This window comes from Alosa pseudoharengus, unplaced genomic scaffold, assembly GCF_046254945.1.
Source record: "Alosa pseudoharengus isolate Yale_2024_CS ecotype anadromous, Long Island Sound unplaced genomic scaffold, YU_APseudo_1.1 YU_APseudo_1.1_scf_3, whole genome shotgun sequence".
NCBI lineage: Eukaryota > Metazoa > Chordata > Actinopteri > Clupeiformes > Clupeidae > Alosa > Alosa pseudoharengus.
Window position 1 is genome coordinate 7,112,717 of NW_027468718.1, and position 24,142 is coordinate 7,136,858.

A 24,142-nucleotide genomic window follows, 5' to 3' on the forward strand; every position below is an offset into this window, starting at 1 on the left:
ATGAGTGTCTCCCAGAATGCAGTGCGAGTGAATGCTAGAATGTGTGATGTCGATTATAATAGTTGTAGTTACGTTTACCATGTTGTGTATTTGTTAGCGTGTTAGTCTCTTTAGTTGTACCTCATGTGTTTATCCTCGTGTTGATGTGTGTGGTAAACCCTTATTGTGTGTAGTATGTGCAGCTGAGACTACCCCTGTGTTGCTCTATGTAGTTGTCTGTGTGCGTCTGAGTCTTCCTGTTCCAATAAATGGCCGTCCTGGCCAAAGGTGAATCTTGTCTGAGGGTGAGATCGCTACAATACATTGGTTTCCCTTTGTTAATTGAGCAATGTTTCGCCTTTTTGTTTGTTAATCATACAAGTTCATCATAAAAGTACCAGAATGTGTAAAGTGCATGCATCCTAGGCAAGTAGGCTAGAACAGTGCTGTTAAAACATTATGATTTCAATCCACTTGAAGAAACGCGGCTGTGAATAATGTAGATGTCACTGACTCACTATGCTGCTAATATGGAATAAATATCATCTGTGGAATTTAGTAATTTACAGTAGAACACATGTGCAGCCTATACTGTCCGTTCAGGCTGGTAAAATCTGATTGAAAACCAGAGGCAACAGGAATTTTGCCAAATAGCCTAATAGCTATATATCTATTAATCAATAAATTCCTAATTAACACAAGTTTGTGTGTAGTGCAAGTTACATTTTAATCACATATTGTGTGTTGAATATGCAATTTGATTTTTTTTTTTACCAAAAAAACAACAACATACAAATACCAGGTTTATTGCAGAACAGGCCGTTAATTCAATGGACTCAAGACACTGTGAAATTGCTGCTGTTCTCCATAAAACATGAACAAATATAAATATGGTCAATTCTGATAACCTGGTGTCCTCGACCTCGGCTACTCTGTAAGCCACACACAGTGCATGATGGTCACACTGCAGCTGTTAGTAGAGAGCAAGGCAATAGGCACACAACGAAGACCACAATGCACACATCATCAACATTTTTTCAAAATGGTGGTAACTTTGACAAAGTTTCTGAAATATCAGTACTGTAGCATTAACTCACTGTGCAGCTCAAATCTAATGGACGTCTTCACTGTCATATTAGTGATTCATCATGCAGACCAGTCCTGATACATATCAGTGTTGTTATTAGTGATTCATCATGCAGACCAGTCCTGATACATATCAGTGCTGTTATTAGTGATTCATCTCATCATGCAGACCAGTCCTGATACATATCAGTGTTGTTATTAGTGATTCATCATGCAGACCAGTCCTGATACATATCAGTGTTGTTATTAGTGATTCATCACTGACCTCCACTGGTCTCCATCCCTCTCTGTAGGTCAGTCCTGGTCCAGACAGAGGAGCTATCAGCTCTACCTGAGCTGCTCTACTGTGAGGTCTTCACTGTTACAGAGACCGCTACAGGTAAGATCCTCAGAAGAAATGTACTATTAGAGTATGGAAACACTCTCTCGGTGAAAGTGTGTGTGAGAGTATGTAGGTGTGTGTTATTGTCAGGGTCAGAGAATGACAGCTCTCCTCTGTCCCAGTCCAGCTGCACTCTGATCCTCTGGGGTTTCTGCTTCACTGTGAGGAGAATATCAGGCTGTGGTGGAGCACATGCTCTATATTCACCATCTTTATACCAAACATACCACCATCCACTCCTGGACCTTAAGTTTCCCTTTCTCTGAAGGGACTCTGTCATCACACCCACACTCCACCATGTACTGTCCCCAACCTCCACATCCCAGCAGTGAGACCCTGAGTTAAAGCCCTCAGAGCCCAGGACACTGCGATATCTATCAAATCTCTCTGGGTTATCAGGAAGCTGCTGCTCCTCATCAACACGTCTCACACTGGTCAGATTTTTAGACAAGATGAGATCTGGGTGTGCAGTGTTGGAATCCAGAGTCACTGGAGCTGCAGAGAGAAAGAACACACACATGAGCTGAACACTGAGTGATGTGTGATGAGGATGTGAGTGAGATGTCATTATTATGACCGCCGCACAGCAAAGCATTATAGGTTTAGTCAGATTTTTTTTTTTTTTCGCATGGGCAAATTTCCGTCAAAGATTCCTGGGACACTGAAAGACCAGGGTACACAAAACTTGGTGTGCATGTAGCCCCACATGGATAGCATGGAACCATCATTTTTCATTTTGATCTGTAGCCCCCCCTCCCTGGACTGGACCCCCCCAAAGGAGGGTAGGGCAGACACAGTTTTCTGTGAATATCTCGAGAACCGTAGGGTCTTTTTTTTGTATGTTAATCTTAAGGGGCTGTGTCAACCCATTCCATAACCACTCATTTCATGTATAGCGCCACCTAGTTAAAAACAAAAAAGTAAAAATGAGGTGTTGTAATCGCAGGTATCTGTGACCTAACATAGTCAAAACTGCACGAAATTGGAAGTGTAGGATCATTATGACACCCTCTGAATGCACGCCAAGTTTCATGGAATTCCGTTCATGGGGGGCCACACAATGAATTAATTTATGTTACTATACACCAACTGGCCTGTAGGTGGCCAGAGACAGTTTTCTGTGAATATCTCGAAAACCGTAGGGCCTAGGAGGACCACCTTTTTTTGGTATGTTGGTCTTAAGGGGCCATGTCAACCCATCCCATTACCACTTATTTCATGTATAGCTCCACCTAGTTAAAAATTAAAAATATAAAATAATAGGTGTTTTAATCACAATATCTCTGGCTGACATGGTCAAAACTGCACGAAATTGAAAGTGTAGGATCATTTTGACACCCTCCGAATGCATGCCAAGTTTCGTTAACTTTCATTCATGGGGGGGCCATACAATAAAATAATTTATGTGTAAATTTAGTCAATCATGGAAGAAAACTCGCACACCATTGTTTGCCGTTGAAAAATAAATAAACAAAGTGTTTATTTATTGTGTGTGAGTTTTCTTCCATGATTGACTACTACGTTGCCTAAAACTAACGCACCCGTACGGCCTTGAGTATTTGGCACGAGACCCTACCTGTCTAACCTAATGTGTACATTTAGTGACAGTAAACTAGGGGTGGGCGATATGGACAAAAAATAATATCTCGATATTTTTTGTGATTTTGACGATAACGATAATTAGTCGATATCCTTTAAAAAAAATTGTAAAAGTCTGAGTTACTTTACAGCTCATTATTTATGAATAGCATCAATACAATAATAACCAATAACCTAACCTGTGACTTTTTAACCAAATCAACCAATGCATTGTCACTCTATGACACATTTCCAATTTTGCCCCTGTGTGTGTGGCAATGGTTTAGCCAGCTACATTAGAGAAGATGACTAGGCCTAACAGTGTCTCAAGAGAAAGTCTCAAGCTTTTTTAAAGTTCCTTTAAAAAACCTTTACTTAGGATTCACTGTAAAACTAAGCAGACCAACAGAGTACATCTCAGTTATTCCCTTCGATGTTTTGTTTAAGAGAAATCATGTAGGCTAGCATTCCAAGTTAGAGAATAGAAACTAATGCGTTAGCTTATGGCTAATGTATATGAGAAATCCCATAGAGATGCTAACGGTTAGCATAATCGATACACGTAGATATTTAGAGCGAACTTTAGTCCATTTACAAAAGGGTTACATGAGAAGAGTAGTTTGTTTACAACTGACTACTAAAATACTCAAAGGCAAATGTTTTCTCACCATATAATACCATGTAGGAAAAAAGGACTGTCTCATCAATGCTACGTGAACAGAAGTAGCTGCACAAAATCCCTTGTAGGCTACGTCTTGATCTCGCTACACAAAATAAACATTAGACCTGCGTGTGACAACGTGGACCCACTAGGGATCATGTGACACTTGCTCTGCTGCAACGGGGCTTCTCTTGCATAGGCCTACACCTCCTGGATTTGTGAATGTATGGGGTTTCAATGCGTGATTTCGAGTGTTTTTCCCCCCATAAGTAATTTAAATACTCGATAATGTAAATTTGCACATCGTTAAAACAACAATGACGATATTATCGCAGACGATATATATCGCCCACCACTACAGTAAACCAACAGTGTTTTCTGTGAATATCTTGAGAACCATAGGGCCTAAGATGACCAATTTTTTGCGTATGTTTGCCTTCAGGGGTCATGTTAACCCATTCCCTATGCACACATGTGCATAAACAGATACACAGGCAGGCACACACATACATTCACAGTAATCATATGTGTGACACATACTCACACAGTAGACATATGTACACATGCATGCACATGCACACACACAGGCACATGCGCAGGCACACACACACACACACACACATAAACATAAACATGTACACACACACACATGCACACAATTCAAGAATTTCTCAGAGTTATGAACAGGCAAGATGGGGGTGGGGTTGTATAAAATGGAGTTATTGTGTGTGTGTTTCTTCGGTTGCATGTGTGTGTGTACAGAACTCACTGTACTGAACAGTATCCTGCATCTTCTCCCAGACTCTGAACTTCAGGTTGCCCAGGTGCTTTGCCACATTGATCAGAGCTCCTGAAACCCTCTCTGGATCCTGCAGTGTGCACTGGGCTCTGGAATAACATTCAGGAGTCAGTGCTGCTGTAGGTTTGGGTTCAGAATCACAGAGAAGAGAGAGAGAAAGGAGGCAGACCACTCACCTTTTGAGTGTAGTTTTGTGGTTCTGTGAAATAAAAAAAAGAGAAAATGTGTTTCAAATGTTTTGATGAATTCTCTTTTAGCAACTCTCTTCATGAGCCCTTGTTTAGAGGTGGACTCATGAGGATGATCAGCCAGTGATTTGTCAACAACACGCAGACACACACACACACACACACACACACACACACACACACACACACACACACACATATAGTCCCACTTATATTAATTGAAAACTCATCTCAGAGTGATTATCCTTCCTGTCTAGACTCACACCAACACCACACTCAACAGACCACAGACCTTAATATTGTAACGTTTTGATAGCGAACCACACAGTTGTGCAATCAAAAGGTTTATTCACTGGGAGCGAGAGCAGTGACACAGACAGATTTAGACCCAGAACACAATACACACGGGGCAGGTCAAGCAGACACACACTACACACATACAGGGGAGGTCGCAGCCCCCCACACAAAAGGGATCACACACGAGGGAGAACTAAAAGGGAAACATGTCACACTAAAGACGCTAACTTTACACTTAAAACTAAGGAGAATAACGACATAAACCCCCCAAATGTTCGCTCTCGTATCCCAGGATCCCCTGCGCGGGAGAACGCGAACACTGTCTTTTGCGCCGACGTTACACAGCTCCCCCAACAAGCCATTGCCGTCCTCGGCAATGCCCACGAGGTAGCCACATGCTAACGTCGGCGCGCGTCGCCCGCCACTCAGTTCAGTGCGAAAGTTCCGCCAACTCACGTGGGGTGCACGCGCCGCAGGAGCTCACTCAACGGGGCGCCACGCTGCTAGCAATCCAGTTCGGGCGTGCTAGCAGCCACGTGGCCGACCCGCTCGTCACCAGCTCCCTCTCAGCAGCCGCCCTCAGGCTGCACTTTCCGCGGCGTGTCACCACGGCACTCCTCCTCTCCAGACGGGGCCCTAGGTGGCCTTACAACCGTTGACACTGTACCAAGCACCGGGGTTCAAGGGGGGCCAGGTGAAGCTGCGCCAACGCCACTCCGCTCCGTCGAGTCGCCGACCGGGACAGACAGGCACCGACTCCACAGCAACCGGACCGCGCTGAGCTCTCCCGCTGCAGCTACCGTCTTCGGCGTCCCTCCTCGTGTTGCCATCTCGCAGAGCCGTACTGCTCTGTTCCCGGCCCGTTCCACTCCTTCGCGGCCTCGGCGAAGGCACGACCCCCGAGATGGTCGTGCTATAGAACTCCTCACAACTAACTCTTTTTTTTTTTTTTCCTTTTAAAGGCGCCGGCCAACAGGCCAACTAGAACTAGCGCCTAGCACTGCACGGTGCCCCTCACACGCACCCAAAAGTTAAAGCACACACCAAAACAGTCACACACTAGAGGGCCTTTCCATCGAAGCTGCCCCACCGTCGTGAGTTCGCTGCCCTCAGCGGCTCCGCCAACCGTCCATCGTCTAGGAACCTCTTCCTCGCCGCACTCCCTCTCTGCTCACGCGTCGCGGCTCGCAGCGGAGTCAGCGCCCAGGCCAGCGTCGTCTTCTCCGCGAACGCTTCTTCCGGCCAGATCTCCTCCCATGGCCGCAGGCAGGTCCCGGTAACAGCTCCTCTCCTCCGGCGACAGTCACGATAGAAGGCCTCGAGCTTTTTAGTAGCCCTGACAAGGGCTCTCTCTGGATCCTCTTGCGTGGGCCTCCACCCAGTGATGAGGTCTCCCGCTCCCAGCTTCTCCCGCTGAGTGGAGGCCATGTTCGAAAGTCGCTTCTGACACCAATGTAACGATTTGATAGCGAACCACACAGTTGTCCAATCAAAAGGTTTATTCACTGGGAACGAGAGCCGGGACATAGATAGATTTAGACACAGAACACAATACACACGGGGCAGGTCAAGCAGACACACACTACACACATACAGGGGAGGTCGCAGCCCCCCACACAAAAGGGATCACACACGAGGGAGAACTAAAAGGGAAACATGTCACACTAAAGACGCTAACTTTACACTTAAAACTAAGGAGAATAACGACATAAACCCCCCAAATGTTCGCTCTCGTATCCCAGGATCCCCTGCGCGGGAGAACGCGAACACTGTCTTTTGCGACGACGTTACAATATCAAGGGACCCTCAATACACAAGACTGGATGTTTCTGACCTGCAGGAATGTGACATCATCAGCTCCCATCTTCTCTTCTATGGCTCTGATTGTGTCTGAAAGAGATGAGATCTCTCTGCTCATCTTCTTAATCTTCTCCTTCATCATCTGACTCTTCTGCTCCTCTTCCTCCCTCAGTGCAGCTATCCTGGCTGCCTCTTCATCTCGTAGAAACTGGTGAAGCTTCTCAAACTCCTCTTTGATGTGTTTTTCTGTGTGCTGGACCTGAGTCTGGATAAAATCACATAAATAGAACAAAAGCAAGCACTCTTGACAATCATTAACATATTTTATTAGTAACACCTGTAAATGCATGAATGCATTAAATGTGGTGTATTTTAATGAATATTCATGTTATATCCATAAGTATGAACATTAAATGTGGTGTATTTTAATGAATGTTCATGTTATATCCATAAGTATGAACAGTCAGACAGCTGCAGACCCCTATCCCTGTCTGTCTTTCTGTGTGATGAGTATTTTAAATTCTTTGAAATTTCTCTGTATTTAGTTTGTGCTTGATATTAATCGTGACACCTTAATGTGTTCAGCTGTTTTATCACAAGTGAGTTTTGCTTGTTCAAAAGCCTTCAGCGTCTTCTTCATGGGATGTAGTTTGATTTTGAATTCCTCCTGGAACCAAGGACAGAGAGAAAGAGAAAGAGAAATCCTTACAGACATAACACATCCCTTCCAGAGTATTGTAACATTTGATGCGACACACAGAGCCCAATCAAAGGTAATTCGGAAGTGAGAAACACACACATACCAAAACCCATTACATAGGAAACACAAGGGAAGTCAATAAAACAAGCATGATGCACGGACAGGGTAGTCCCATACAATACACCGGGTAAAACACATGAGGTACAACCTAAAGAAAGACTACCCAAGCTAACACATACATGACACGGTAAACCCAATTACACTCACTAAAACCGACATTACAAAATCCAGCATTCACACACATTGCATTCTGGGAGGCTAGCACTCAGTCCAAAAGACACCGATGTTACAGTATGATAACACATCCCATCCACACTCTAAAAAGAGATGTGTTACAAATGACACATCTGCTGTGTGTGCTCAGGAACAACACATTTTGTGTCAATTTCAACACAGCAATTGTGTGGCTGGCTGGGAGAAAGACAGTTTAAAATACAGTTTTTTGTTAGATAGCTGAAATGTATCTTTAACCATCCACCCAGCCAATTACTGTGTTGAAATTGACACAAAATGTGTTGTCCCAGAGCACACAGCAGATCATTTTTAACGCATCACTTTTTGAGTGAGTATGGCTGTGGCTGTTACCTTATCTCTTCATACCTATATGAATTTGCACTGACAAGTTTCTGATATGCAATTGTAAGGATCCTAATTACCAGGCTGATGATAATCTTTTCAATCATATATTGACTCTTGATCAACTACTAGGTGTGGGCCTATTGTGGGCCAACTGTCACATGTCCACAGGAGTAGTTAACTATAGGGACAGGAAATGTAATCAAATGTATACCTTGTCATGTCTTGATTGATTAAATCTCACTACAACAATAGTCTCAAGTCTCATCAAAGTACTCTCAAATCAGCTGACCTTCAACCATGTGATCCCAAATCAGCATGTGATCCATATCAATGTAACCAACCACAAACTAGGGAGCCTATTTAAAGGGACACCAGGCAAGCCTGATGCTTTTTCTCTACGAAACTCCCCCTCGCTCGGTCTGAAGCGCTTTTCCTTTTCTTTGCGTCTTCCGTCAAGGGTTTTCGCTGCTACTTCGCCGGCTCTGCCATTATACACACGTTTGCAACAATCTCTAGCGTTTAGTTAGCCTGCCTCTGTGCTGTAAACTGATCCTGCTTCGGTCGGCGGGTACGATAACGAGTGTAACGAGTCATTTAACCATATACCGACTTATGGCAGCCTTACATTGTACGATTTTGGTCTGTTTTCACAGTCGGCGACTAAATTTCCAAAGTCGGACAGAAATCATGGGAGTTGTACTGGAATCGCGGCGCGCTCCCATCAACTAGATCGTTAAGTGTAAGGTGCCAATCTTAGCGGTTTTAAGTCAGTCGGAGTCGGTCCTTTTCTAGTTTTGCCGTTACGACCATATCAATCGCAAGTCTTTCTAGTCGTGGCTCATGCAAATAGTGACGTGAACTATAAAAACCAATAGTGACCTCTCTCCAACAACAAACAGGAAAGGGGCAACGTAGGCGACAGTTGTAGCCTATATGATTAATTGTTATTCTTATAATATTTGTCATTTCTTATACATATTTAGTCGGGTCTTCCACATAACAGAACAACTCTATATCGGTTAAGGATGTCACGCATGAAACTGACACTGACAGACTGACACACAGCAGATGTGTCATTTGTAACTCTATATCGGTTAAGGATGTCACGCATGAAACTGACACTGACAGACTTTGGAAAGATTTGCAAAGATTTGGAAAAGATTTTTGAAAGACTACAGTCTCAGACCCTCGAACATCTAAAGACAAGTAGTAGAGTCACAGACTATGATTTTGCAATGACTAGGGATCTTGCAGGGTCACTATTTACAAGACTGCAACTAGATTCCTTTAAACTAGATGTACCGCAGAGCGGTAAAAAATATGACCGCCGCCCAGTCCAGCACATTTTTTCCACAAAAAGAAATCACGCTGAAAGGCGATATGATTCTAACTGTCTCACTAAATTGCATTATCCACACTCAATTCTCACTGGTATCTGCTAGACAACAAGTACCAAAACATGATTAGTTCATAGATTTCATTTCACATGTAAAATTCATTTTATACAACCCCACCTCCATTTTGCTTGTTCATAATTCTGAGAAATTCTTGATTGTTTGTGTTATGTTTATGTTATGTGTGTGGGTGTGTGTGTGTGTGAGTGTGTGTGTGTGCGTGCTTGTGTCTGTGCCTGCGTATGTGTCTGTGCATGGAAGCATACATATGTCTACTGTGTGAGTATGTGTCATACGTATGATTACTGTGTGTGTGTGTGTGTGTATCTGTTTGTGCACATGTGTGCACATGAAATGGGTTAACATGGCCCCTTGAGATCAACATACAAAAAAAAAATGGTCCTCCTAAACCTTACGGTTCTCGAGATATTCACAGAAAACTGTGTCTGGCCTACCCTCCTTTCGGGGGGTGCAGTACAGCGGGGGGGCTACAGATCAAAACGAAAAACAATGGTTCCATGCTATCCATATGGGGTAACATGCCCACCAAGTTTCGTCTACCCCGGTCTTTCAGTGTCCCGGGAATCATTGACGGAAATTTGGACATGCGAAAAAGAAAAAAAAAAAAAAAGAAAAAAATCTGACTAAACCTATATGACCGCCGCTTCGCTGCGCGGCGGTCATAATTATTACCCATTGTTCAATAGATAAACAGGAACTGAAATGATGGCATACTAAACTCAAAGTCGTATTTTTGTGTTTCTGCAGCATTGTTCTGTCACGGGGTGACTAGGTGGGGAACAAGTTACTGGGGATCAGTGTTGCCAATTTAGCGACTTTGTCGCCATATTTAGCGAGATTTCAGACCCCCCAAGCGACTTTTTTTTGTAAAAAGCGACTAGCGACAAATCTAGCTACTTTTTCTGGCGTTCTTGGAGACTTTTGGAGACTCTGATGTGATGGCATGTAACGTCCCTTTTTACTCTTCTGTGTGAGCAGTGAGTTCGTGCTGTGTGAAAGTCTCATGCCTGTTTCATTTGTGAATTACATCAAGTTCGCCCGAAGTGTTGCCCCATGATTATAAAAGTAATGACTGGCCTGTAGTATCAGCCCATGTTATTACACGGAAGTAGATATTCTATAAATCTAACAGCTCAGACAACGTTATTGGAAGGTGCCGCAACTCTATGGCCGCAACTTCGGGTGAGATTACAACCAGAATCAAGGAGACGAGAGCAATGACATGATGACAGGGAAACAAGGACACGCTGCCAGCATCGTTCAACAACCACACTGAACAAAAGAAAGTAGCCTAGGCTACAACTTCATTCACAAGCAGTTCAAAATCGAACATACAGGTTAGGAAAATATAGCATTCGTTTAGGCTATGTAGCCTCAATGTTGTCAATGCAGGACAGACTGTCGGCTGAGGGGGGAAAAATCTGTTGGTCTGTCCTAGTGACATTAAGCCTAAATATATCCAAAATATAGCCAGTAAGGTTAAATTGTGTGTAGCCTATGGTGAAGTTATAATCAGACTTCAAGCAGTGCAAAGCAGATGGAGCAATTGGGAATTGGTTGGACTGCTTTTCAGCCACTTGATGCTCATTCTGGTGTAGGCTATGACGAGATAGTGTACAGAAGTGTAAAGTGTCTCAAATAATATACAAGTATAGTAAATGAAATATATTTAAAGTTGACTATTTGAGTAGGACAAAAGCAAACAGGTATAAAAGGGAGTTAAAGGGCCATCACCTTTTTTTTGGGGGGGGGGGGGGTTGTACACGACGTGGTGACGTAATTGATATGCAAATTAGTATGTGACGTCATCTAGCGACATTTAGCGACTTTTGTAGCTGGCTTTAGCTACTTTCCATTTTAAATAGTTGGCAACACTGCTGGGGATTTAGTTCTCTATGGGAAAGCTAAGGGCGTGACACCAAGATGGCGGCCCTCGAGCCGTTCATTGTTTAGGCCTACTAATGAGCCACAGGTGTGTTAGCTCAGTGGTGGTGGTGGTGATTGGTGCACTGTTTGTGGGATTAGCCTCTTAAGCACTTCATACAGGACGATAAGGAGAGAGGCCTGGAACGAAGACGTGCTCCGCGGAAACGGATGGAAGCCAGGGACCCTGGATGCCGGCGTACTGGATCTGGATCAACTGAGCGCTGCTGTTGTGTTGACGTTACCGACTGGGCTGCGCCGCCGTGCCAAGGGTTATCTGCGTGAACGGATACGAGAGGGGTGGAATCGTCTGCCCCTCCATGAGCTAAGTGAACTCTCTAAACTAAAGCCTGGTTGTTACCGTGTAGCTTGTGCTATGACTGAGTGGTGCCCGACGTCTTAGGCTCTAGTTATTTGTATTTCTCCCTCTTCCAGAGGACCTAGCGTCTACGTGAATACCGACGAGATCCCCGGGAGGTTTCCGGTAGCCTATACACTGCTTGGTGGACCAGGAGAGGGGTGAGGACGCTCACCCCTCACTAAGTTAAGTGACTCTTCTATAGCCTACTCCGGCTAACTGGCTCCGAAGCACTCTCTCGCTCTTCCTGCTGATCCCTCCCCTTGATTGTAGACCTACTGCCTGGGCTAACGACTGGACTGTCCTTGTTTAAATCCCCCCGCTGTCATTCTTGCCCAATAGAGTCATAGTAGTGTGTTGTGTGAACTTGCTGTGCCTTATAGCTTCAATAGTGTGCTGTGTAAACATGTGGTGAGCCCTATAGCTCCAATGGTGTGCTGTGTAAACCTGTGGTGAGCCCTATAGCCTTAATAGTGTGCTGTGTAAACATCTGGTGGGCCCTATAACTTTAATAGTGTGCTGTGTAAACGTGTGACGAACCTATAGCTTGAATAGTGTGCTGTGTAAATTTGCTGTGGGTTGGGATAAGACAAAGAAATCATTCTCTGTCCGTATGTTTGCCACTGCTTTTACTGGGCTAACTGCCCCTTAATAAGCTTGCTGTGAACTTGGGTTGTGACAAGTGGGGGTGGACTGTAAAAGGGCTGAATCGCTGTGCCCCCCCCCCCTTCCCTGTCGCACAGAAACCAACTCCAGTCGGAGCCCTGGGCTGTGACCGGGCCAGTAACAACATCTACCTGGGCCTCGAGGTTGGTGACATCACAACTGGAGGTGGCTCTATTCAAGCGCGGGCGGGTGCAGCTCGGACTGAGCATTGGACTGTGCATTGGACTACTGTTTTAATATACTTTTTCTATTGCATTGCCTTTTAACTCATGTATTAATAAATCATATATTTTTATACTGTATCCACGTATCCCCGGTTCATTGAAGGGCAAAGTGTACTCCCCTGGGTTCTGGTGGGGGGGAGGAAACATTTATTAGTGACCCCTGGTGGTGACAGTTCCATGCGTGACATCCCTAACCGATATAGAGTTGTTCTGTCACATGGAAGAGCCGACTAAATATGTATAAGAAATGACAAAAATTATAAGAATAACAAATAATCATATAGGCTACAGCTGTCTCCTACTTTGCCCCTTCCTGTTTATTGTCGGAGATAGGTCACTATTGGTTTTTATAGTTCACGTCACTATTTGCATGAGCCACGACTAGCAAGACTTGCGATAGCCTAATATCAAACATGTTTGATATTGTCGTAACGGCAAAACTAGAAAAGGACTGACTCTGACTGACTTAAAACCGCTAAGATTGGCACCTTACACTTAACGATCTAGTTGACAGGAGCGCGCCGCGATTCCAGTACAACTCCCATGATTTGTGTCCGACTTTGGAAATTTAGTCGCCGACTGTGAAAACAGACCAAAATCGTACAATGTAAGGCCGCCATTAGGTGTGTAGTCATCATCCTCTGAGCTGGTATGTTCATTCTCTGATTATTTCATATGGTCTCCTAAATGTTCCTTTAACCTGTTTTCGTAACTTTCACATTATTCATTTAGATGTACTTTCTATAATGAATTGGATGGGTAACTTATACCTGACAAATAAATTGTTATGTTCTGATCCGCATAGCTTTTCTATTGTAGCCTACTTATTATGACCGCCGCGCAGCAAGTCAGAATTTTTTTTTCGCATGTCCAAATTTCCGTCAATGATTCCCGGGACATTGAAAGACCGGGGTAGACGAACATGTAACCCCATATGGATAGCATGGAACCATCGTTTTTCGTTTTGATCTGTAGCCCCCCCGCTGGACTGCACCCCCCGAAAGGAGGGTAGGGCAGACACAGTTTTCTGTGAATATCTCGAGAACCGTAAGGTTTAGGAGGACCATTTTTTTTTGTATGTTGATCTCAAGGGGCCATGTCAACCCATTCCATAACCACTCATTTCATGTATAGCGCCACCTAGTTAAACACAAAAAAGTAAAAATGAGGTGTCGCAGGTATCTGTGACCTAACATAGTCAAAACTGCACGAAATTGGAAGTGTAGGATCATTATGACACCCTCTGAATGCACGCCAAGTTTCGTGGAATTCCGTTCATGGGGGGCCACACAATAAATTAATTTATGTTACTATACACCAACTGGCCTGTAGGTGGCCGGAGACAGTTTTCTGTGAATATCTCGAGAACCGTAGAGCCTAGGAGGGCCACCTTTTTTTTGTATGTTGATCTCAAGGGGCCATGTCAACCCATTCCATTACCACTTATTTCATGTATAGCGCCACCTAGTTAAAAATTAAAAAGCAATAAATTAGGTGTTTTCATCACAATATCTCTGGCTGACATGGTCAAAACTGCACGAAATTGAATGTGTAGGGTCATTATGACACCCTCCGAATGCATGCCATGACGTACACCAACAAGGATTCCCGGGACACTGAAAGACCGGGGTACACAAAACTTGGTGGGCATGTACCCCCACATGGATAGCATGGAACCGTCATTTTTCGTTTTGATCTGTAGCCCCCCCGCTGGACTGGACCCCCCGAAAGGAGGGTAGGCCAGACACAGTTCTCTGTGAATATCTTGAGTTAAAAATAATGATAGGCTAGTCTTGCACGCTGCACTGTTTGTAACAGTGACTTTAACATTGCCCATGGTGGGTTAAATGATTGCAAAAGACATGTTGAGGTGAGTTTAACAAGTGTCAGTTCATGTGCATATTATTCAGGTCTATACTAGATGGCTAGTTACAAGGCTACATGAAAAGACCAAACTACCAAAATATACATATTTTATTTTCACAATTTCTATCTAGGCCTTCCTTATTTTTTTTGGTGGGGGGGGGGGGGGCTTCGTGATACCTCCCTGAAATGACTTTTTGCAGGTTGGGATGTCTGCAATATGCATTGTGGGCGTACCAACCCACTATGGCAATTTTAAAATGAACCAAAACTTTTCTAATACTGAGCGGAGTCAGATTTATTAGGTTTAACAGGGGTTCATTTTTTATATTTCCAACAGCGCGCGGACAGCTTCACGAATTCCTTCAACCACTCTCAGTTCCCTCTTTGGTCCTGACGAGTGACGTCATTACACAATTAAATAAACCTTATTAAATCTAACAAATCAGTTGTTTTTAGATACAGAGCCAAGGATGTGTCGTTGCAAAATTGTACTTAATAAAAGAGAAAGAAAGGCAGAGAGAGTTAAATAGAAAACTTCCTGAGGATGGCTGCATTTCTTTGTATCTCTGTGCCTAAATGAACGTTCATTGACATGGGGAAAAAACTATTCTCAAACATTTTTTGATTCTTGCATAGGTATCAAAGGATTGAAAGAAAAGTGCTGCACCCTAGTGGTGAATTACAGCAACCAAAGGTATTTTTAGTAATTGTAGACAAGCGAAGCTAGCGAAGCTGTCATATAGGGATTGTCAAAGTTTTTTTTTTTTTTTTTTTTTTTTTCCCCCCCGTCATCTACTTCCTGAAATTTTGGTCAACGATACCCGGGGCACCGAAACACCGGGGCACATGAAATTTGGTGGGTATGTAGCCCCACTAGACTTTTACGGAAAAATTTCGTTTGGTCCCCGGGGGCCACTCCCCCTCCGCGCTGGGCCCCCCGAAACCCAAAAAATGCAGTTTTTCCTAAATAACTACCTGAACCGTGGCACCGAGGATGAAGAAATTTTTATGGTATGTTGGTCTCAAGGGCCCACATCAACCTAGCCCATAATCACTCATTTGTGATTTGCACCCCCCCGGTAAAAAATGAAAATGCAATATCATTCTGCTTTAATCGCCCCTCTCTTCAGTTAAGTTTAAGTTTAGTTTACCGCAGAGAACGTCTAATAAGGTTAGGATGATTTCTGCATGACATGTAATTCCTATTTCTTCTTGAAGCCGAAATAAATCTGAGAATGTTTATCGGACATGCTTGTTTTTTACTGCTGGTAGGCTACGTTAATCCTATCAATAGCAGAACGTAGGTAAAATAATGTTACCGTTAGCATGGTTGAGTGATGGAGGCCAATTTGATTATTGATGTATTTGTAGAAAACCATAAATGCGGTTATAGGCTACCAAGAAAATTGATAACAGCACTAATTGTATCTTTCGACTGTCATCTCATTTGCTTATGACCATAACCTAGGCTACTAACAGGAGCTAAGTGAGTTAGCCACAACACGTTCGCTACGTGATGGTTTTCTAATGGAAAATATATGCTACCTGAAAGATAACCTATGATGCATCCTAAACACCGGGCTGGGACATTTCTGCTAAAAGTCTCAAAAAGCATCTGAGTCAACGTTCATTCCCAAACACCCATAGTTCAATTCTCTATTTTCAAAGGGGATTCAAGTAAGGAAGAGCATGGCTCAAAGTAAAGTAACTGAAACTACATAAATTCGTCAAAGTGAATAATTTGTGTCAACTCGCCGCAATGTAGATTTATTAACGCACCCGTGATGATCTACATCTCCATTTAAACCAGATGTTTTAGAGCGCACGTTGAGATGTATTCAGGGCAGGGCTGTACCTACACATATTTGTTGCACGTGCTACAAAAATCATTCTTTGCGATGGATGATTTAGTACCAACGTTACACCGGTCAGATACAGTTATTCCGTGAGACTGAGGCGCTTTTTGTTTGTTCGAAGTGTGTGTTTAGGGTGTGAGAGGGGAGTCGATGTGCTTTGATTCCAGCTTGGTAGTTGTAGTCTATGCGATTAAAAAACACGTGTGTGTGAAGTATCCAAACAATGATAACGCTTTCATTATGGCTGCTTTAGCCACAGACCTTGAGCTACTGTACAGTGGGTTGGGTTCCATTTAGAAGTGTCCACTTCATTCGCCCTTTCCGTGATAAACACAGCTACGTGAAATGTATTACTGATATGCAAAACTATTAACTTTTCGCCAAGAGGTGGCAGCTTGATGTAAGGTGTAAGCCATTGGTTCCAAAGGAGATTTTATTTGGGTCGCCAGCATAGCCTAGTGACAAGTGTTGTGTAATAGGCCTAGCATAGGGCCTACCTTATATAGCTTATAGTTTAACAGTCACGGTTTTGTCATAACTCCCTCTATGCATTTTTGCATTTAGAATAGCTCTGAAACCGGGGGGCGAACACGTCGCAGGGGGGGCGCCAGTGCGTGGATATCTCAATCGCAAAATTAAACAATATTTGTATCGGACGCCTACCATGGACTAGGCTGGGTGAAAATCAAAAGATTGCGTCAAAATATTGAGCTTAACCATGGACCTCATAGTTGCAAAATGCAAGGGAACATGAATCAGCATATTATTTGCACAAACAATAACGGACAGTAGCTCTTCAACTTTGCCCGTTAAAATGTGTATGAACAGTCTCGCAACGCATTGGAGGCCCTTTTGGACATGTCAGTTATTTGCACCACTGGGTAAAACGGCATTTTGTTCTAGACTACTGATATTTAATTTGTGCATTGACAATAAAGCTGAATATCATTTGAACTAGATGACTAAACTTATGCATATGTAGAAGAAGAAACATTCACAAAAATCCATGACATGACCTCTCTTCTTGATAGCTGTTGAAAACTGCATGGAACTGACAGGGATTGTTTTGTTTAATAATAATAAATAAATAAATACATTATGCTGCTACCTTCTGCTTTTCCCAAATACAATGTAGCCTACAGGTGTACCTTTCATCAGTCCAGTTGCAATGGATGGACTGTGATGAACTTCCCTACTTGTGATTGTTTAGAGATTTTAAAGGTTTTATAACAATGCTACAAATTTTTTGGCCCAGAAACAAATCTATTCACCTTTGCAGCGCCAGTAGGCTACTTTGTGTGCGGAATGTGTGCAAACACACATTCCAAACAAGCATACACAAAAGTTTCAAGAGTGGGGGATGGAGTAGAAGATGGAGACAAATTCATTAATATGATTTATTTTCGCGGAATGGATGTACAGGACTGCGCGGCGGTCATATTTTGTACCGCTATGCGGTACATCTAGTTGAATTAATATTAGGCTGTGGGTTGAGCCTGTTAATTATCCAAATATTTTTCATTACTAATAATCAGACATACCTTCCTGTCAGCTGCTGCTTCATCAACAGGACTGCACCGGTGACTCCTGTGGAGTTTTGAGTCTCGACACGAGTAACACACAAGCTGCTGATCATCATGACAGAACAGCCTGAGTTGGTCACCATGGAGACTACACAGTGGTCCTCTCTGACCTCTCTCTTGTAAGTACACCTCACACAAGTTTTTTAACGCCAGGTTAGTTGGTGGTGTGTCCCTTGATGACCTCCTCCTGCAGACTGGACATTCACTGGATCCTTTAGTTTTCCAGAACTGCTGCAGACAGACTTTACAGAAGCTGTGAGAGCAGGTGAGGAGCACAGGGTCCTTGTAGATCTCAGTGCACACAGGACAGGAGAACTCTTCTTGCAGCTTTGAAGCCATTTTCTAAGATTAAAAAGTGTCCTTACGGCAAACGTCCCTCCTGTAGTAGCATTCACACTGACTTACTTTCACTTTCAGGAGGCTGAAAATCAAGTCACTCTCTAAATCCTCTGGGTGTTTTATCTCACATCTGCAAGTATGGTTACCTCTCCAACGTCTTTTTGAACACAACTATGTCCAGTTAGATTGTTTTTGATTTACTTTTACTGAGTAGTTCAGTCGAGGTGTAGCAGAGAGCAGAGCAGCTGTCTGTACCTGAGCTTCACTTCCTCCTTCAGGACGGGTGAGGGGCGATCTGGGGGAGCTGCAAGCTGATTGGTCAATGTCACATTCCTTCACAGAACCTGGTTGTTCAGTCACTTCAGTCAGGTTCAGGTTCAAAGTAGAAGGTTCAGTGAATAACTGACCGGCATGAACACAGAATATCAGTGCTTGTTTCTCTTCTATCCACACAACTGATCTCCTATTCGTGCTAACAATATGTTCATTCAGAGAGCTGAATGTGACGTGAGTGACACCAATGCACACACTCACAACAACTTGTGGACTTCAGTCATTTACCAGCTGGTACAGTATGTACAGCACTAAAGCATGCAGACCATAAGGGCTCCAATCAGTATTAGTATGTACAGCACTAAAGCATGCAGATCATAAGGGCTCCAATCAGTATTAGTATGTACAGTAGGCTACAGCACTAAAGCATGCAGACCATAAGGACTCCAATCAGTATAGTATGTGACTGGGTCACCTGAGTAAGTGATGTTTGGCAATATGTAGCAATGTGTGTGTGTGTGTGTGTGGCTAACTGTTCCCTGTGCTCCAGTTATCATGTTTTTCTACTGCTAGTCAGGTAGAACCCCAGGATAGGTGTGACATAAGGTACTAATGCAATTTTTTTGCATAAATTGATAGTTTAGGGGGTGTAGACTCAGAATCTGACGGGTGCCGCTCTGGCACCCTTGAGCATTTTTTTTAAATGACATAATTTGTCACGCCCCCTTTTTTTGACCATAAAAAATAACTAGATGCACATTACTGTATAAACCCATCATGTATGGTATCAAATTAAAGCTCTTCTCAAACAGAAATAAATGATGCTAAAAATGATTTCAAGTCCCTCCAGAGAACATAATAAAAGCCTGGTAAGGTCACACCGCTGAAATGGTAGGCTGAGCAACAACCACAAGAGACATATGAATTGTATCAACCCTCAACAATTAATCAAATAGACAAAGTTATAAGGAACAAAGTAGAACTTTCTCAGATTCTGAAAGCAACTATATACAGAACATGTTGCCAGGCTGGCCACACACTGGTACACATCACAAACATCAAATGTCTCCTCCAAAAAACATTCATTCAATCAGACATTTCTCCCTCGCTGTCATCAGTATCCTCCACTGAAAGTGTAGCCATCTTCGAATTTTTATTTGCACACTGTTCACCACCTTTGCAATGGCAGTAGGTGGTGCATGGTAGTCCATCTGACTGACAGCTGCAAGAGGCTCTGGAGCATGCTGGCACTGCCTTGCATCCACAAGCAACAAGCTGTAGACCTGTTTTGGGTGCAATGTCAGTGTTTCCATGAACAGGCACAGGAATTCCATCCTCTATTTTCACACTGGAGGTGTTTTTTTTTGTCAGCAGCTCTCCACAGAAGGACTTGCAGCCGTGCACGCTTGATATGTTCCGCTGCATATTCTCTTGTTGGAGGAAGACTCTTTATTTTAGCAGGGTCTCTTTTCTTGGTGAATAGCATGTATCAAGTTACTGAGGCTTTCAACAGTCTTTCCATAATAGAGGCAAGAAAGGAAATCCATTCCTGCCTTCATGCTCATCAGCTTCTGTACATATGTACAATTCTTCAAATCAAGATTCCTCTTGAGCATCAAATTTATTGCTGAGGTTTTCCCTTTGCCATATGGATATGACACACTGTCACAACCAAACAATGCATGAACAGCCAACAAATCATAACATTTGTCTAATTTTGCAGCCATAGCATTAATGTCAATTACTTTGGGCATCCATGGCCTACTGGTTAGGGAATCGGACTTGTGACTAAAGGGTGGCCAGTTCGATCCCCGACTGGTAGGAAAAATGTGAGTGGGGGGAGTGACTTAACAGCGCTCTCCCACATCCATGTGAAGTACCCACATCTGGATGAGGTGCCCTTGAGCCCTGCTCCCCGGGCGCTGGATCAAGGGCTGCCCACTGCTCCGGGTGTGTATGTATACTCCTAGTATGCTCACTGCTCCGGGTGTGTATGTATACTCCTAGTATGCTCACTGCTCTAGGGTGTGTGTGTGTGTTTGAATGGGTGTACAGTACACTGTTTGTGTGGGTGTGTTGTACACTACCCCCGAATGGGTAAAATGCAGAGCACAAATTCCTTGCATCGGTGGGGTCAGCCCTATGTTCCCACATTTCTAGGGTTAGGGTTAGGCCTGAGGTGTGGGTTAGGGTTAGCGGACATAGGGCTGTGGGAACATAGGCATGCTCCCGTACTGGTATATGTAAGTATACTTGGGCAGCCGTGGCCTAGTGGTTAGGGCTTCGGGCTGCCGGTTCGATCTCCGACCAGTAGGAGAAATGTGGGGGGGGGGGAGTGGTTGAAGAGCACTGCTCTCCCATGCCCACAACCACAGTTGAAGTGCCCTTGAGCAAGGCACCTGATCCTTCACTGCTCCCGAGCGCCACTGTAGCAAGTCAACTCACTGCTCCGGGTTAGTGTGCGCTCCACCTCATGTGTGCTCGTTGTGTGCTTCATCTCACTGTGTGTTCATGGGATAAATGCAGAGACCAAATTCCTTGTATATGCAAGTATAGACCCTTTCAAGAGAGTTCCATTATCATTTTATTTTATTGTTGAAAGGGTCTATACTTGGGCTATAAACCTGATTTACATTTGTTGTTGTATTTCCAAATGATTCGTGTCATTCCTTGCAATACTGGAAGAAATAATTTTCTTGATTCTGTCCTCTCCTCCTGTAATCAACTTTGCAGTTTTCTCTGTAATTAAAGGGGCAAATTCAAGGACTATTATAGTTAATGTGCTGACTAACTGGCAAGTACCTCATAACTCAGACTAGTTTGTATCAATCCTGGATTGTGTTGTCTGTTTTAAAGCATTAAAAAAATGTTAGGATGAAAAATATTGTTGTCTGTAATTCTGGGGGGAAATCCAAGGACAGTTATAATTAATGTGCTAACTACCTGGGAATTCAGCGACTGATTCAAGGGAAATTAAAGCTAACGTGCTAGCTAACCAGCAAGTTGGTGAACTAGGGTACATCAGACTTGCTATAATTCATATTAAAATGAATTACTATTGAATGATTGTATTCCTGTATGTATTAAGCTACATGACAGTTCCATAATTTGTTTAATTTAATACCAAACATGACATGATTTAGAGGTATAAGCTATTATGCAGCAAAAAGAAACCTAATTTGACCTTAAAGGTCACTTTGCAAAAGGTATTTTGTTCTCTGGAGGGACCTAAACTATTTTTTCTACTTTATTATGGTCAAAGCTGATTTCTGTATGAAAAGAGCTTTATTTTGATACCATATTTTGATACCATATATGATGGGTTTATAGGTTAATGTCTATTTAGATGATTTTATATGATTAAAAAAGGGGTGTGGCAGCTGATGGCATTTTAAAGAAAATGCTCAAGGGTGCCGGAGCGGCACCCGTCAGATTCTGAGTCTACACCCCCTTACCTATCAATTTATGCAAAAAAATTGCATTAGTACCTTATGTCACACTTAAGCCCAAATTCCACAAAGTTCTACCTGACTATACAGAAAACCTTACAGGTGAGAGAACATGTAGTTACAAAATAAACACCACTAGATGGCAGTATTTACATTGAAGCTTTAGATTTAGCCCCAATGTGACTGCATGTGATTAACATGCACAGAATCAGTGTTAGACAGGAATTTCATGAAATAAATTAATTTACATTTACGTTACCAATAAAATCAGGATTGTTGCAGATTGTGCATGCTCTCACTGACCTCTGAAAATGGCCACCAGGTAGTGTTTACAGGCGTAACAGATCCATTTCTTAACACAAACCCATGCACAGTCATTTACATAGACAATACACGTCAGATAAGATTTAACACATAATTTAACACATTTAGCCCTCACTTATGATCTTATATTCACCGCTTTGGGAAATGAACATTTGTTTTTTTTTTAAATAGTGACAAATTCTTAGAAAGTTCCTTTATTATTATATTAATCTTTAGTTCTGTGCTGATCAAATGTAACCAAAGTCTTCCCAGGTAGGATATTCTGTGGAAATCCATTGAAATATGGAAACACTTTTACTGCTGTACTGCCACTGTAGTTGTCAATGCTAAGACCCTTAGAGGAAGACTAGTTTTGAAAAATGGAAACACTCTCTCAGTGAAAGTGTGTGTGAGTGTGTGTAGGTGTGTGTTATTATCAGGGTCAGAGAATGACAGCTCTCCTCTGTCCCAGTCCAGCTGTGGGGTATACTACGAATCTCGAGTTAGTGAGGTATGCTGTGACATGAAAGTGGATCTGTTTTAGTGTCGCTATATCACCATGGTATCTTATGCTGTCAACCAAACCTGGTCGGGAGGAGGTTATGTGCTAAGTTATAGCTCAAATTGTGTAATCTACCGCCAACTGACCAATCAATTGTCTTCTCACGTGTAGGATTCTGTCATATATCTTACAGGTGGAGCTCCGCCTCTACTAACATTTTGGATCTCGAATGCGCTTTAATAGCGCTGTGCATGCAAATATCCCACTATGGACGTGCATACCATACAACAACTGATGACAATTGATTTATTTGATGTTATAGGTTAGACACAAAAAATGACCGCAGTGTAGATTAAGCTATCGCTCATGAATGCGGAAGTAATTGTTTTTAAATAGAGGCAAATAGATTGGCCAACGTCATCCCAACACCGAGAACGCGCACAGATCTGAGCTGAAAGCCTAGTTTGACAAATATATCACATAACTGCTATCGTAGTATCACTTAACGTATACCCCCAAGTCAAGGCTTTGTCAAGCCTCGATATGTCTACATAGCCTAGATATGTCTAACGTGCTTCGTAATATACCCCACTGCACTCTGATCCTCTGGAGTTTCTGCTTCACTGGGAGTAGAGTGGAGGTTGGAGGATGGTGTTGTAGAACATGATACATATAGTACAGCACCATTGCACTCAACACAACACCATCCACTGGAGCACGTGCTCTACCACAGGCCCCAACTCTCCTCAGAGTGAAGCAGAAACCCCAGAGGATCAGTGTGAGACTTTGATGATATATCTACCATCTTTATAACTCAGAAACCACTGTCCACTCATGGAGGTAAAGTCTCCCTTCCACTGGAGAGACTCTGCCATCACACTCACACTCCACTGTGTGTTCTCTCCACATCCCAGCAGTGAGTCCCTGAGTTAAAGCCCTCAGAGCCCAGGACAGCGGAGGAGGCAATGGCCGCAGAAACGTTCAGATTAAAACTCTGGGATGCCAAGAGGAGACAGACACTACAGCCAAACTGCCCAGGACATCAGGCCAATAAAAGGAGAGCCATAGACCTCTGAAATTAGCCTGCTGGCTAACACTGGCACATTTACAGAAATGTTGATCAATGTGCACTGTCCTTTAAATAAATAAATGAAATGAAATGAAAGTTCGCCTACAGAAAAGCTACCATCTCTGCCCATATAAGGAGATCTGGTATCTGGGAAAATAACATGGGGATTTTGATGATGACAAAATCGGAAATGCAGACATTTTCCCA

The 24,142-nt window shown here is 43.1% G+C and overlaps 1 protein-coding gene across 1 annotated transcript; it reads right to left on the bottom strand.

Annotated features, from left to right (window-relative positions):
• Positions 1-769: 769 nt before the first annotated feature.
• LOC143100109 (nuclear factor 7, ovary-like) lies at positions 770-18,599 on the bottom strand. The gene is made up of 6 exons (XM_076263047.1): positions 17,959-18,599; positions 7,342-7,437; positions 6,805-7,035; positions 4,662-4,684; positions 4,456-4,574; positions 770-1,942 (listed from the first exon to the last, which is right to left on the bottom strand). The coding sequence occupies exons 1-6, from the start codon at positions 18,337-18,339 to the stop codon at positions 1,407-1,409; spliced, it is 1,386 nt and encodes a 461-aa protein (XP_076119162.1). The 5' UTR covers positions 18,340-18,599; the 3' UTR covers positions 770-1,406.
• Positions 18,600-24,142: the final 5,543 nt, after the last annotated feature.

Bases quoted from the DNA above. Each gene is read 5' to 3' on its own strand.
- LOC143100109 (XM_076263047.1), bottom strand. From the start codon at position 18,339: ATGGCTTCAAAGCTGCAAGAAGAGTTCTCCTGTCCTGTGTGCACTGAG. The intron at 7,036-7,341 runs GTGTCACGATTA...GATTTTATCCAG, and splicing joins AAACAGCTGAACACATTAAG to ACTCAGGTCCAGCACACAGA. The intron at 4,685-6,804 runs GTCAGAAACATC...TTTATTTCACAG, and splicing joins ATGATGTCACATTCCTGCAG to AACCACAAAACTACACTCAA.